This window comes from Myotis daubentonii, chromosome X, assembly GCF_963259705.1.
Source record: "Myotis daubentonii chromosome X, mMyoDau2.1, whole genome shotgun sequence".
Taxonomy (NCBI): domain Eukaryota; kingdom Metazoa; phylum Chordata; class Mammalia; order Chiroptera; family Vespertilionidae; genus Myotis; species Myotis daubentonii.
Genome location: NC_081861.1, coordinates 39,385,071 through 39,399,972, shown reverse-complemented (window position 1 = coordinate 39,399,972; position 14,902 = coordinate 39,385,071). Strand labels below are relative to the sequence as shown.

At 43.9% G+C, this 14,902-nt stretch overlaps 1 protein-coding gene across 3 annotated transcripts; it reads right to left on the bottom strand.

Moving 5' to 3' along the window:
* Positions 1–9,716: 9,716 nt before the first annotated feature.
* On the bottom strand, positions 9,717–14,607 carry C1GALT1C1 (C1GALT1 specific chaperone 1). 3 transcript variants are annotated; one of them, XM_059680043.1, is made up of 3 exons: positions 14,404–14,607; positions 14,125–14,164; positions 9,717–12,368 (listed from the first exon to the last, which is right to left on the bottom strand). In XM_059680043.1, exons 2-3 carry the CDS (start codon positions 14,144–14,146, stop codon positions 11,407–11,409), a joined length of 984 nt encoding a protein of 327 aa, XP_059536026.1. In that variant the 5' UTR covers positions 14,147–14,164; positions 14,404–14,607; the 3' UTR covers positions 9,717–11,406. The 3 variants fall into 3 exon arrangements, with proteins under 3 accessions (XP_059536026.1, XP_059536025.1, XP_059536027.1); XM_059680042.1 differs by having other exon boundaries at positions 14,448–14,606; XM_059680044.1 differs by lacking the exon at positions 14,125–14,164 and having other exon boundaries at positions 14,448–14,606.
* Positions 14,608–14,902: the final 295 nt, after the last annotated feature.

Below are 14,902 nucleotides of genomic sequence, written 5' to 3'. Positions count from 1 at the left end.
TTGTATATGCTCTGACTAGAGATGTAACCTGAAACCTTGGCATATCAGGATGACACTCTAACCAACTGAGCTACTCAGCCAGGATTTGTGGAATTGTTTAGACCTGTGCTGTAACTGTAAGATACATAATGGATTTCAAAAATTTAATAAAAAGAATGTTAACTATATTTTCTTTTGATTACACATTGAAACGACAATATTTTGGATATATTACGTTAAATAGAATATAATGCTGAAAATAATTTCACCTCTGCCTTTTTACTTTTTGTTTTGTTTTGTTAATCCTCACCCAAGGATATTTTTCCATTGATTTTTAGGGAGAGTGGAAGAGAGAGGGAAAGACTGAGAGAAATATTAATGTGAGAGAAACACGTCGATTGGTTGCCTCCTGCATGAGCCCCAACCAGGGTCCAGGCTGGGGAGGAGCCTGCAACTATAGTACGTGTCCTTTACTGGAATTGAACCTGGGACCTGTCTAAAAATCAATGAAAAATATCCTTGGGTGAGGATTAAAAATAATAATAATAATCTACACTAATAAAAGAGAAAAATGGTAATTGGCGTACGACGCTACCCTTTTCATTGGCTAATCAGGGCTATATGCAAATTAACTGCCAACTAAGATTGGCAGTTAACTGCCAACAAGATGGCGGTTAATTTGCATATGTAGGCACAATGCAGGGAGGCCAAAGGGAAAGCAGGAAGAAACCCCCTGCCACTGACAGTGATCGGAAACCCAGGGGGGAGCTAAGAGCTGAGGTGCAGGGCAAAGGCGGCCCTGGGGCCGCCTTTGCCCTGCCCCCCAGCCATGATCGGAGAATCAGGTGCCTTTTCCGCCCTGGCCAGTGATAGCAGGAAGTAGGGGTGGAGCCAGCGATGGGAGCTGGGCACTGTCGAAGCTGGCAGTCCCGGGAGCTAGGGGTCCCTTGCCTGGGCCTAAAGCAAAGCCCATGATTGTGGGGCCACTGCAGCTGCGGGTCCCCGCTGCCCGAGCCGGATGCCTCAGCCAGAGGCGTCCTGCAGGGGCAGGGGCGGAGCCTGCACGATCGCGGTGCCCCCTGCTGCCACTGCGGGTCCCTGCTGCCCGGGCCGGACGCCTAGGCCAGAGGCGTTAGGCCTGGGCAGGCGCGGAGCCTGCAACCGCGGGGAGCTGGGGGTCCCCTGCCCAGGCCTGACACCTCTGCCGGAGGCCTCAGGCCTGGTCAAGGGGCCGATCCGGTGATTGGTGATCGGAGGGTGATGAGGATCAACTCCTCTGGCCAGAGGCATCAGGCCTGGGCGGGGGGCTGAGCCGGGGATTGGGGGGATATGATGGTCCCCTTGCCCAGGCCTGAAGCCTGGGTCAGAGGCGTCAGGCTTGGGCGGGGGGTGGAGCAAGCGATCAGAGGGAGATGGGGGTCCCCTGCCCAGGCATGATTCCTGGGCCAGAGGCCTCAGGCCTGGGCAGGGGTCAGAGCCAGTGATGGGGGGAGATGAGGGTCCCCTGTCCAAGCCTGACACCTCTGGCGGAGGCGTCAGGCCTGGGCAAGGGGCCAATCAGGTGATCGGAGGGTGATGGGGGTCTACGCCTCTGGCCGAGGTGTCAGGCCTGGGCAAGGGGCCAATCCTGTGATTGGAGGGTGATGGGGGTCAACGCCTGAGGGCTCCCAGTATGTGAGAGGGGGCAGGCTGGGCTGAGGGACACCCCCCCCACACACACACCCAGTGCACGAATTTCGTGCACCGGGCCCCTAGTCTAATCTAATAATAGATAAACATGGTAATTAACCATACCTCCGCTATGCTTCCCATTGGCTAATCAGTGAGATATGCAAATTAACTGCCAACAAAGATGGCGGTTAACTGAGAACAAAGATGGCGGTTAATTTGCATATGTAGTGGGAAGCAGCAGAGCGAAGACTGAAGGCAGATCTGGCTGGAGCAGTGAAGGCTTTGAAGGCGGCTCCGGCCAGAGCAGCCATCAAAGCGGGTCCGGCCCCAGCTGGAGCAGCGATCAAAGCAGGTCCGGCTGGAGCAGCAAAGGCTTTGAAGGCGGCTCTGGCCGGAGCAAAGGCCTGGGTCCCCAGTGCTGAAAGAAAATCGTTGCAGGCAGCTAGGGGAAGGGAAGGTCTATTGCATGAATCTTTTCGTGCAACAGGCCTCTAGTCCTATCTAATAATAGACAAACATGGTAATTAACCGTACCTCCGACACGCTTCCCATTGGCTAATCAGGGCGATATGCAAATTAACTGCCAACCAATATGGCAGTTAACTGCCAACAAAGATGGCGGTTAATTTGCATACATAGGTGCAATCATGGGAGGCGAAAGGGATCGGAAACCCAGGTGGCAGGCAAGAGCTGGGGGGCGGGCAAAGGCGGCCCTGCCGGCCACCTTTGCCCGCCCTCTAGCAGAAGATTGCCATTGGAAAGCCTGGCAGCAGGCGAGGCAACAACCCCAGGCTGGGCATGAGGGCTGCTTGTGGCAGGTGATCGCATTGTGGATCGGAGGGAGAGGGAGCCTGTGCACAGGCCAGCCGGCAATCCCGGACCCCCTGGGGCCAGGGGTGCCGGCTGGCCTGCTTTCCTGTGATCGCCATGGCACCCCCAGCACCCCAGCACCTGACATGCAAAGGTTGGGGATGAAATGACCTTTCCCAACCACATCTGCAAATATCCTGGGGAAGGCATCTCTGAAGATTTCACAACAACTGTCTTACTTGGCAAGGAAGAAAACAGTTGGCAATGGAAACAATCCCTTACATTAAAGTTAAGGTCCCTCTGAGTAAAAAAGAGTATTTCCAATGTAAAGGAGGGAGCAGGCAAAAATAATAGGTTCTCATGACTTCCACTGAAGTTTGAGCATATTACAGAGTCAAAACGAACATACAAATTAAAACAGACAGTGGACATTCAAATGACCCGAATCAACTGTCACTGTTTGTCCCATTAGCAGCAATGCTTATGTGAGAATATAGTTTAACAAACACACAAAACAAGTCACATGATAAGATGGGTTCGGCTTCTAAAGTAAATTGAATATGTTCTTTAAAAATTCTCATGTTCTCCCCTCTGACTATAATTCTTAGTTTTTCAATCAGAAAATTACCCCAGATGATCCAGCAACATGTAGAACTTCAGTAACCTAACTTATTTAAAAAAAAACAAATATCCCAACCATTTTAAAAATATTTAAATTGATATTTTAGGGTTAAAATTATAGAAGATATTTAGATCCAAATATATTTTCTGAATAGAAAATATTTCAGTTTTTTATTTAAAAAAATAAATATAAAAAAATATATAAGTGACACATTTTCCCAAGGAACTCTGAATTAGTACCTTTCCCTCTAACTTTCTTCAAATTAAGAGACTCTATGGAGTTCCCTATACTGCACAAGTTTTAATGAAAGAAAATAAGACTTTCTAAGAGCATCAAATACATGTTTTGTTATTTACAAACATATATACTCCTCTCTCTCTCTCTCAAATATATTCTTACTGATTCAGAGAGGAAGGGAGAGGGAGAGAGATAGAAGCATCAAGGATGAGCTCTGGCCAGTTTGGCTCAGTGGATGGAGCGTCGGCCTGCGGACTGAAGGGTCCCAGGTTCGATTCCGGTCAAAGGCATGTACCTTGGTTGCAGGCACATCCCCAGTAGGAGGCGTGCAGGAGGCAGCTGATCGATGTTTCTCTCTCATCGATGTTTCTAACTCTCTATCCCTCTCCCTTCCTCTCTGTAAAAAAAATAATATATTTTTTTTTTAAAAAAAAGAAAGAAACATCAATGATGAGAGAGAATCATTGATCAGCTGCCTCCTACACGCCCCGTACTGGGGATCAAGCCCACAACCCGGGCATGTGGCCTGACCTGGAATCAAACTGTGACTTCCTGGTTCATAGGCCAATGCTAAACCACTGAGTCACACCCGCCGGGCTCAATTCTAATTTATAAATTCGTTCCAAGGACATATACAGCTTGAAAAGCTTTGGAAGTAGTTTCAAAAAAACTAGCTTTTAAGTAACAGGAAAACAGTTATAGAAGAAACTTTAAATTAAAAGAAAAAATTGTTTTTATTTATTCAAGAGTGGGAACATCCTCCATGAAAATGTGTACCTTGACTGTGGATGGCTGGGAGGCCTTATCACACCTTAGGAATTCAAATGCTTTTTACAATGACAAGAAAGAGAGTTTCATCTCATTTCTCTACCAGGGTAGATGTCTGTCAACAGAAGGTGGACATCAATAAAAGGAGGGGCTTGCACAATCAATCCAGAAAGTCAGCAATCTATGGATAATCCAGAACCGAGTATTTATCTCCTCTGCCACACACCCTCCCTCCCAGCCAGTGAGCAAGATAATTACCCTCAAGTCAAGCTAAGTGCCCCCCAGTCACAATGGCCCAATGCTGACATACAAAGCATACAAATAATTCTCACTCTGGCATAAAAGTGACTTTATTGGAAGAAAAGCAGATACTTTAAATTTCTCAGTCTTCCTGAAACATTTTTTAAAGTAATTTTTACTTCTTTAGAAAAAGTGCCATGGGAAACCATCTGTAATAAAATGCCCATTCTATAAAATAATTCATCTATACTAATAAAAGGGTAATATGCTAATTAGACTGGGAGACCTTCCAGATGTTCTTCTGGACAAAGCCATGGTGGCGGGGCCAAGGTAGAGGCGGTTAGAGGCCAAGAGGGGAGGGCAGTTGTGGGTGATCAGGCTGGTGGGGGGCAGGGCCGTTAGGGATAAGCAGACCAGCAGGGGGGCCAGTTGGGGACAAGCAGGCCATCAGTGGGGGTCAGTTGGAGCTGATCAGGACAGCGGGGGGGGGCAGTTTGGAGTGAGCAGGCCACCAGGGGGACAGTTGGGGATGAGCAGGCCAGTGGGGAGGGAAGGTAGGGGTGAGCAGGCCAGCAGGGGGGGCAGTTTGGGGTGATCAGGCTGGCGGGGGGGCATTTGGGGGCAAGCAGGCCGGCAGGCAGAGTGGTTAGAGGCAATCAGGCAGGCAGGCAGGCAGGCAGGTGAGCGGTTAGGAGCCAGCAGTCCTGGATTGCGAGAAGGATGTCCGACTGCTGGTTTAGGCCCGATCCCTGTAAACTGGCAGTAGGACATCCTTCGAGGGGTCCCAGATTGGAGAGGGTGCAGGCCAGACTGAGGAACACACCCTCCCCCGTGCACAAATTTCGTGCACCGGGCCACTAGTAAATAAATAAAATCCATTGGTTGTCTCTTGCACATGCCCTGAACAAGGCTATGGATAGAGCCTGCAACTGAGGTATGTGCCCTTGGTCAGAATCAAACCCGGTACCCCCCAGTCCACAGACTGACTCTCCATTCACTGAACCAAACAGGCTAGGGCAACCTTTACTGATTTTAGAGAGAGGAAGGGAGAGAGAAACATCAAATGGCTACCTCTCACACGCCCTCCCCCCCCCCCCCCCCACCAGGGATGGCACTCACAACATGGGTATGTGCCCTGATCAGGAATCAAACTGGCCACCTTTTGGTGTACAGGATGACACTCCAACCAACTAAGCCATACAGGTCAGGGCCAAATTGAAGACTTTCAAGGCAAAAGGACCACCATACTATATAATAAAGAGGTAATATGCAAATTGACCATCATGCCCTTGCACAAGATGGCTGCCCCCCTGTGGTCACAAGATGGCCATGCCCATGTCACAAGATAGCTACCCCCATATCATCACAAGATGGCTGCCACAAGATGGCCAGCAGGGGAGGGCACTTGGGGGCAACCAGGCCAGCAGGGGAGGGCAGTTGGGGGCAACCAGGCCGGCAGGGGAGGGCAGTTGGGGGCAATCAGGTGGCAGGGAAGGGCAGTTGGGGGCGATCTAGACTAGCAGAGGAGGGCAGTTGGGGGCGACTGGCCCTGCAGGGGAGGGCAGTTGGGGGGCAACCGGGCTGGCAGGGGAGGGCAGTTGGGGGCGATTGGGCCTGCAGGGGAGCAGTTAGGCATCAATCAGGCTGGCAGGCAGAAGCAGTTAGGGGCAATCAGGGAGGCAGGCAGGCAGGAGAGTGGTTGGGAGCCAGCAGTCCCAGATTGTGAGAGGGATGTCCGACTGCCAGGATCAGGCCTTAACTGGCAGTTGGACATCCCCCGAGTGGTCCCAGATTGGAGAAGGTGCAGGCTGGGCTGAGGGACACCCTCCCCAGTGCACAAATTTCATGCACCAGGCCTCTGGTATTCTAATAATAGACTATGGCTTGTTTTACTACTCAGGCAAAACTTACACAAAGTGATTATTTATTTGACTCTCTGTATGAATCATGAGTTTGGGCTCTTTTGCTTTCCACAGAATACCAGGCCTAGCGTTGAGCCCATCAATACTCAATATATATAAGGAATATTATAGTGTATAGACTCCATACTAATAAAGGTGGATTTCTCTTTCTTTTATTTTGATAGAGACCCCAGATATATACTATTATTTCATCATTTCATACTTTCCAAAAAATTCATTGTTCCCATTACCCTTTAAATACTTATCTTTGATGATATGGGAAATATTGAGTGATTATTTTTGAATTAAACCTTGGGGGACTCCTTTGCTGGGAGGTTGACAAACATTTCTGAATTTCTTTGTATGCCAAAAGAAAGCTAAACTTTTACAAACATGCTCTTCATGTAACAACGCAGATAAGCATTTAACCATTAATCCAATCCACCTAGCCCTAAAAGGAACATCATATTCTTAACAAATGTAGGACAAATAAGTGGTACATCATCACCAGACTGTTTTCAGTAACTTTTCTAATACAGATGTGCCCTGTTTTAAAAAGGCCAAATAGGTGGGTTTGTTTAAATGCATTATAGGAGCATTTAAGATCTTGCTTACTGGTAATTGTCATCAATTTGGCTCAAATACAGGCACTGGGGATACAATGAAAATGAGGTTGACAAGATTCCTGTTTTCATGGCACTACTTTGAGAGGCTCACAGGACACCTGTGTAGCTGACGCTCTCCGTCTTACTAGTATGTGATCAATCCAGGCAGAGCTGTGTATGAAGTTCCCTTCCCTGCCAATAATGATATTTGTGACACTTGGAAGTATAAAGAAGTCACAAAATAATGTGGACTTGGGCACAATGGTGGCACATCAAGAAGTACCATCTCCCCCCCCCCAAAAAAAAACCACAACAAAACAGAAGTACCATCCCAGAGATTCATGTACAATATGCTCTATGCCTACAGTATCTTGTACAAAGCCAAACTACCTTTCATTGTGGTCATGGATAAAACTGACATCACTGATCACAGCTCTGCAGTGGAATGGATGCACGATTTTGAGGCTTTCAGAGATGCCCTGAATCAAGAGACTATATACGTCAGTAACCTGACTTTGTTCAATGAACTTGGTGTTAGATGAATTTTACAGCTCACTCAAGGTGGTAGGTGTATACTGTTCTGGGTACAGGCTCAGGTGAACATTTTGTGCAAGCCACCAGTGCTGTGATGAATAGGATAGTTTTTAACTTTATTGTAAGCCTACCTGTCATAATTTCAAATAAGAAAGTTATATAATCACAAATAGATTCACTTCTGTTCATCAGAGAGGTTTAAAGTTACATGTCCAAACCTGTCTCAGTAAGGAGGTGATGTTTACTAAAGTTTCATATACATATCTAGTAACTAGGTATAGACCCAGGCCCTGTTTGTATTATACTTTTTTTTTTTTTGTACTAGAGGCCTGGTGCATGAAATTCATGCACAGTGTGTGTGTGTGTGTGTGTGTGTGTGTGCACACGCACGTGTGTGTCTCCCTCAGCCCATCCTGCACCCTCTCGCAATCTGGGACCCTCGGGGGATGTAAACTGGCAGTCGGACATCCCTTTCGCAATCCCGGACTGCTGGCTCCTAATTGCTCACCTGCTTGCCTGATCACCCCTAACCACTTGCCTGCCTGCCTGCCTGCCTGATTGCCTCTAACCCAGTGGTTCTCAACCTTCCTAATGCCATGACCCTTTAATACAGTTCCTCATGTTGTGGTGACCCCCAACCATAAAATTATTTTCGTTGCTACTTTATAACTGTAATTTTGCTACTGTTATGAATCGTAATGTAAATATCTGATATGCAGGATGTATTTTCATTGTTATAAATTGAACATAATTAAAGCATAGTGATTAATCACAAAAACAATATGTAATTATATATGTGTTTTCTGATGATCTTAGGCGACCCCTGTGAAAGGGTTGTTCGACCCCCAAAGGGGTCGTGACCCACAGGTTGAGAACTGCTGCTCTAACCACTTGCCTGCCTGCCTGATCACCCTTAACCACTTGCCTGCCTGCCTGATCACCCCTAACCACTCGCCTACCTGCTTGATCACCCCTAACCACTCACCTGCCTGCCTGATCGCCCCTAACCGCCTCTGCTTTGGCCCAGCTGCCGTGGCTTCATCCGGAAGGTTGTTCAGCTGTCCAGTCTAATTAGTTTTTATTATGCTTTTATTATTATAGCTTGTACTTTGACCTTAGTGCAAAGTGCCCCTGGTGATTTACTCAAAGGCCATGGATTTGGGTTAGGTGTACATTCCATATATAACAGTCATGGTAAGGGTTTACTCTACCTCCATTCTTCACAGTATCTTAGAATGTGGCACATTTTTCTTAAGGAATTTTATCCCTACCTGCAATGGTTCTGAAAGTGTGGTCTCTGGACCAAAAGCATAAACATCACCCGGGAAATTGTTAGACATGGGACACTGGAGACCTGAGTGGGGCCCAGCAATCTGTTTGAATCACTGCTCTAACTTAAACAGCCTGTGACAATTCCAGGCCAGGTGAATCTCAGGTATCAATCCTCATGTCCTTCTTTATCAGAGTACCCTGCCTTTGACCATCTGGTGTCTATTCTACAATTTAAACCTTCTAAAAATAAAAGTATTTAATTTTATTAAAAAATAAATGTATTACAGAAAAATCTGGGCATTATAAGTCAGATTTGACACATAAGCAATCTTTTAGCTAAAAAAAGTCAAGGGGTCTAATCTGTAAATTGCTCCAAATCCAATGTTTCAATTTTGAGAAGGAAGATCTAGTCATTGAACTTGTGTAAGGAGATGGCCTGAGGCCTGCTAAGTCAGGTTGCAGTTTTCACTGTATTCAAGACAACCGAAAAGATAAATACAACTTTTAGAAGAAGTTTCAAGTTTTTCTCATTCATATCTCAGTCAATGGGTCTCACAATTCTGGAATTTGTTACACAGATGTTGTCCAATATGGTAGCCACTAGCCATATGCAAAATACTAGAGGCCTGGTGCACAAAATTGGTGCACTCAGGGGGAAGGAGGTGGTCCCTCAGCCTGGCCTGTGTCCTTTCGCAATCTGGGAGGCCTCGGGGGATGTCTGACTGATGGCCAGCAGTCGGACATCCTTAGTGCTGCCGTGGAGTGCACTGACCACCAGAAGGCAGCTCCTGCATTGAGCGTCTGCTCCCTCGTGGTCAGTGCATGTCATAGTGATCGGTCCTTCTGCCGTTCAGTTGATTTGCATATTAGCTTTTATTATATAGGATATTCACAATCATGATCAGTTTCTCTTCCATTTCATTCTTCCCAACTATCCCCCCAAATAATGGTGGGGTTAGAGTTACAGTTTTTGGCTACTGAATGCATGGTAACTATGACCTCAGTATTATTTTCTATGTGACAGATTCAGATTTTATCTATAAGAACTGGTACAAATAAGTTCGAAGAGACAGCATGTTAAGACAACCAACATTTTATAAATGTTATTAGAGAGTTACATTATAAACAAATACTATGTATAAAAATATAATCAAGAGCATCAATTTGGTTTACTAGTAAAAGCAACTGTTACCTTAGCACCCATTAGGAAATTGAACAATGGAATGCATTCACTGATATATTTATTACAACTATATGCCAATACACTAATGTAACCAAACATAATATAATAGACACTTAATATATTGGTTTTGGGGGCAAGGTGGCCCTCATAAACTGGTGTTATAATCAGTGAGATACCGTTTATCATGGGACTCACAGTGAACATGATTTGATTTGTAGTAATTGCATCTGAGACCACATATTAAGTTGCTTGATAAAGGGGTTTTATTATTTTTCAAAATAACCCTTCATTTTAACAAAAATTTCCAATACAGAAAATCAGATAATTTAAAACAAAAGGTTTTTTACACACTACTCTGATGATCAATAATTTTAAGTCCAAGGCCCTCTTGGGGAAATTTCTGGTTTGCAAATGCTGTGGGAGACCATTAACTTCATGAGCTCAGTTACAGGAAATACTGATCTCTAAAATATCATGGTCTCACACACTATGGGGCCTTTATGGATCTAATTTAATTGAGCATGTGCAGGCCCAATTATAGGACAAATCAGCTCCAAGTATTTCACACATTTATAAGCACAGGAGCTACTGTATTCACCACTGGATAAAACTTCTGGGTAGCCACTTAAATTAGACAAATGGTATGGTACTCAAAGGTGAACGGTGAGTTTAAGGCTTCCACACCAAAACCAGTTGGAATATGGTACAAGCATGAACATGGGGGAAAATTTCAAAATTTGAACAGGTAAACAAAACTAGGAAAGACTCAACTCAGGTTAAATGAAACTGCCCGATTGCCAAAAGTTTTTCAAAGGAGACTTCCACAGAACTCATTTGCCCAGCAAGAGTAAATAAATTTTAATTGATATAGTTTTATCTGAGACACAGCTGAGATACAAGTCACCAGTGCTGTAGTCACCACTCCAATTTCAGTATTTGCATAGAGAAGTACAGAGAGTTACATTGAAATTGTGTATGCTAAGGAATGCCATTAGATTAGCTCCCAGGAAAATTATTAAACTCTGTAATTGTCAATTTTTCTCTCAAGAATGGATGTCAACTTCCACTGTTACATTGGTTGGGAACATTTCCTTTGTTGTTTGTGTATTTTGAGAAAGCAAAATCATTGGCACTTGCAGAGACTTAGAACATAAACCAACATTAGAAGTAATGAAAACATAGCTAAAAGTTTTACTTTAATCACAAATTAAGAACTAGAGATTCACTTACATATCTTAGAAAGCTTAAAAGACATGTTAAAATTTTAACCAGTCAGCAAAAATATGTGCCACAGATTTTAATGTTCATAATTTAGAATTTATTACATAAATATATATATAAATATATGCTTGATTTGCAAAATTATTCTTAAAACACTTCTTTCCAACATGTTTGACATTTTCATATGTTTTAAGGAAAAAACTCATCCTATTTAAATTTTAATGTGTGATTAAACCAGTGTCACCAAACTGAAAAAGAGAAATAAAAAGAAACATACTGCTGTACTGGATATGTAGTTGTTACTACAAATAATGACAACACATGTCCTATACAGTGATCATATACATGCTCTTATTTTATTTTTCAGTCATTGTCAGAAACATTTGGAGGTAAGAAAACCAACGCATCATTGAAAATATGCCCAAATGCCCTAAGACGGTATACTCCATACATCATCACATGCATTTGATTAGGAGTCAGCCCATTGAAAGTAACAGCCATATCTGAACAACATCCTTCTACTACCTGGTTAGGTTGATTAGCCATTGCCTCTTTAATAAAAAGCCCAACAGATTTGGTATTAAATATATCTTTTCCTTCAGAATCTTCTGCATTTTCTGCAAACACCCCCGCATATTTCAGGCAGACTGCTAGCTGCTTATCTTCAGATATCTTCCAAATCATCCCTCCCTGTTCAGGACACTTTTCAGGGAACTTGAAAAGTCTGTTAAGTTTTTTCATTGATTCGATACTTAAGACAATTCCTCCTTCTATAGTCACATAATCAAGTTCTCCAGATTTTACAGTGTGGCCTAGATAGAAAGGGTGTGATGGATCCTTTTTTAACAAAAAATACTTTAAATTTTCAATAATAGCAAATGTTGAGGGGCGTGCAAGGAAGAACCAGTTGTAATGGTCTCTATATTTGTCAAAGGCGTATTTGTAAGCTTTTCTCATCATTAACCACATGTCATTTGTTTCCATGTTAATTGACTCAAACACTTTAACCTTTTCAGAACTGAAGAACTCTGCTTTGTCACAGTGTTTGGTCCAGGTCTCCTTCACTGCAGCCCAAAGACTCACATCTTTAGGTTTTACAAGGATGATACAGTATACCCGAAAGCTCTTACTGAGCTCCATGCGTTCCTTCTCTGAAATTTTCAAGATATCTTCTTTTTTAGGAGCTTGTATGTGATGATGCTCATGGTGGTACATTTTATTTCCATAACCAATCTTAATATGTCCTAGCATAGTGATTAAGGCACAGAAAATGCTTCCCAGCATCATACCCTTCAAAAATGAACTGCTTTCAGAAAGCATTTTTCCTATAAAGAAGAAAAAAATTCTTAGGATACTTAACAGAAAAATATTAGTCTACTTATTTGATTTGGTATTCCTTATACAAATACCTTTTGCTCTTAACATTAAAAGAAGGTTCCCAAGTTTGAAATAAGTTAGTTGCATATAGTACCAAGGAGTCTATAAATCAAGAGCTTCCAATTTATACTGTTCAGTATAAACTGGAACTTTGCAGCAACACCTCTATTCAGTAGAATTTTTCTGGGAGGTTATTTTTGTACTTCATCTATGGGGATTTAATTACCCAAGTACTAAATCAAAGCATTAACCTGAGAAACCAATGTTTCATAGCTTACCTTTTTATAATCCCCTTTAAAGGAATTTAGTTTCACAAGCTTGCATTATATTATTTAAATACCTCTGCAGATATAAATAAATAGACTTTTATATCAAAACTTTCAATTGAACAGATAATACCACCAACAACGGACAAATCACCAATGGTATCTGTGCTGGCATTTTTTTGTTCTCAACCTGGTGCTTTATTTAACTGATGGTTGCTGTCCTTAGATGTTTTGAGTATATTTAAAACAAGTTTCTTGAGATTGACACCATATATGTTAATATTTACCCTTTTGTTCCTAAGACTAAATGGTTTCCAATAAGTATCCCAACTAGCTTATGCAATAAAAGCCCATAATGAAAATAAATTATTTGCACAAGAACTGAGTCAATATAGGCATATCTAGGAACCATTAATGACCATTTTTATTTCCTCCCAAGGCATTTTCTTATTTTGGGGGGCAGTAAAAGGGGTGAGCTCTACATTTTTATTTCAATTAGAAATAAAAGAAAAGCCAACATTAAATACAACTATTGAGATTTTCCCCAATTTCCCCTCTATCTCCACAAGAAATGGTTCTATTTAGCTACTGAGATTTTTCCCTTTGACTCTTAAAGTTGAAAGGGGTCTTAGAAGCTGCTTAATGTCATTTCTCATTTTACAGATAGGGAAACAGAGGATCAAAAGAGTATAAGTAACTGACCCAAAGTCACATAATTAGTCAATGGTAGGACTGAAGTTGAAATTAGATCTCTTGACATCAGTCTAATGTTTTTTTCTATTAGAGAATAATGATCTCAGCAATGCTTCTACCCATATTATCCATAACTTAATAAACAAGTTACAGAATAACCTTGTTTTCCTACAAATGAAAAAAATGTGGGATTTGTTAGCCACAGTTGACATTTCGCACACATTACTATATTGCTACAAGCAAACCATCCCTTGATTTTCTTCCAGAGGAAATGGACTTTGACTTCTACTAGAAGGACAGGTGTGGGATAGCTTGGCAGATGTAATTCCTTAGTGGGGGTGGGAGGTGGGGAAAGAGGAAGGACGGTTTCTTGTGTCACCCATGGCACTTATTAAATAAACACAGCTCTAAGGAGGAAAATAGAATTGACAGAAAACAAGTTCTACCTAATATTACAATTGTTAGATGCACTCTATAATTTAGATAAGATTTTGGCATTTCATCTTCTGGCCAGTATGTGATAATTCACACGTCTCCCAGCTTGATAAGGGCATATGTACTTCAGAATTCTTCCAATGGGGATTCTACTCATGTATTACCCGCACCAATTATTCTAAGGGATATATATATTTTTCCATTAAGGGAGACAGAAAAAAATTACACTGGAGATGAACATGATGGGATATTTGGTGCAGAGGAGAGGGAAACTTAAAACGGCGCAGGGCACAAATGAAGCATATCTTACCAGAGTGGTTTTTGAGATGCATCTTTTTAGGTGAAGATAGCTGGGGGTGGAATACGGAAAAGGGAGGAGGATTAAATGGAGACCAGAAGTGAGAGGGAGGTCATTGTCACCTTAAGGCCCTACTGAAGGGCCAAGAAGGGCCTCCAAGAAGGTGGCTCTAAGTATCTCTCCCCCCATCCCCAACTACTCCCACTGCACCTGCCCGGGGAACCCCGCCTAGAGCATGCTGGGAGTAGGCTAGGACCCAGGCCACCCAGAAAAGAAGGACGGGGCGGGCACCTCTGAGGGTCGCTCCGGGTGCAGGATGATGCCCAGGCACTCACCCGCGTCTAGAAAGCGCAGCCGCGCAAGGCTTTTCTCTCACGTTCGCGTGCCCCTTGGTTACGCTCTTGGCTGGGCTGCTCTAGATGCAGGCGGTGTCTTCTCGTTGGTTTCGCTGAAAGTGGGGAGGGCCAGGAAGTGGACGCCGGGAAGGCGGGGCAGCGGGGCGGGACAAATGAACCCTTGGCCCGGCGGAGCGGCAGGCCGGCGGAGAAGTGGGAAGGGCGGCGCGCACGCAGCACGCCCCTTTTCCCCGCCCCCTGCCGAGGTCAGAGAAGCGCGTCCGGCTGGCGTGACCTGCACGCTGGTCTGTATCCAATGGGACCTCCCGAGAGACTGCGTGCGTCTGACCTGCTTACGCCTACCTCTTCACTTTCCCTGCGTGGAAGCTGCGAGAGCTCGGGAAAACTAGCGAGTGCGTTGCTCTTGCCGTTCTAGTGTCAGATTTGTTAATGTT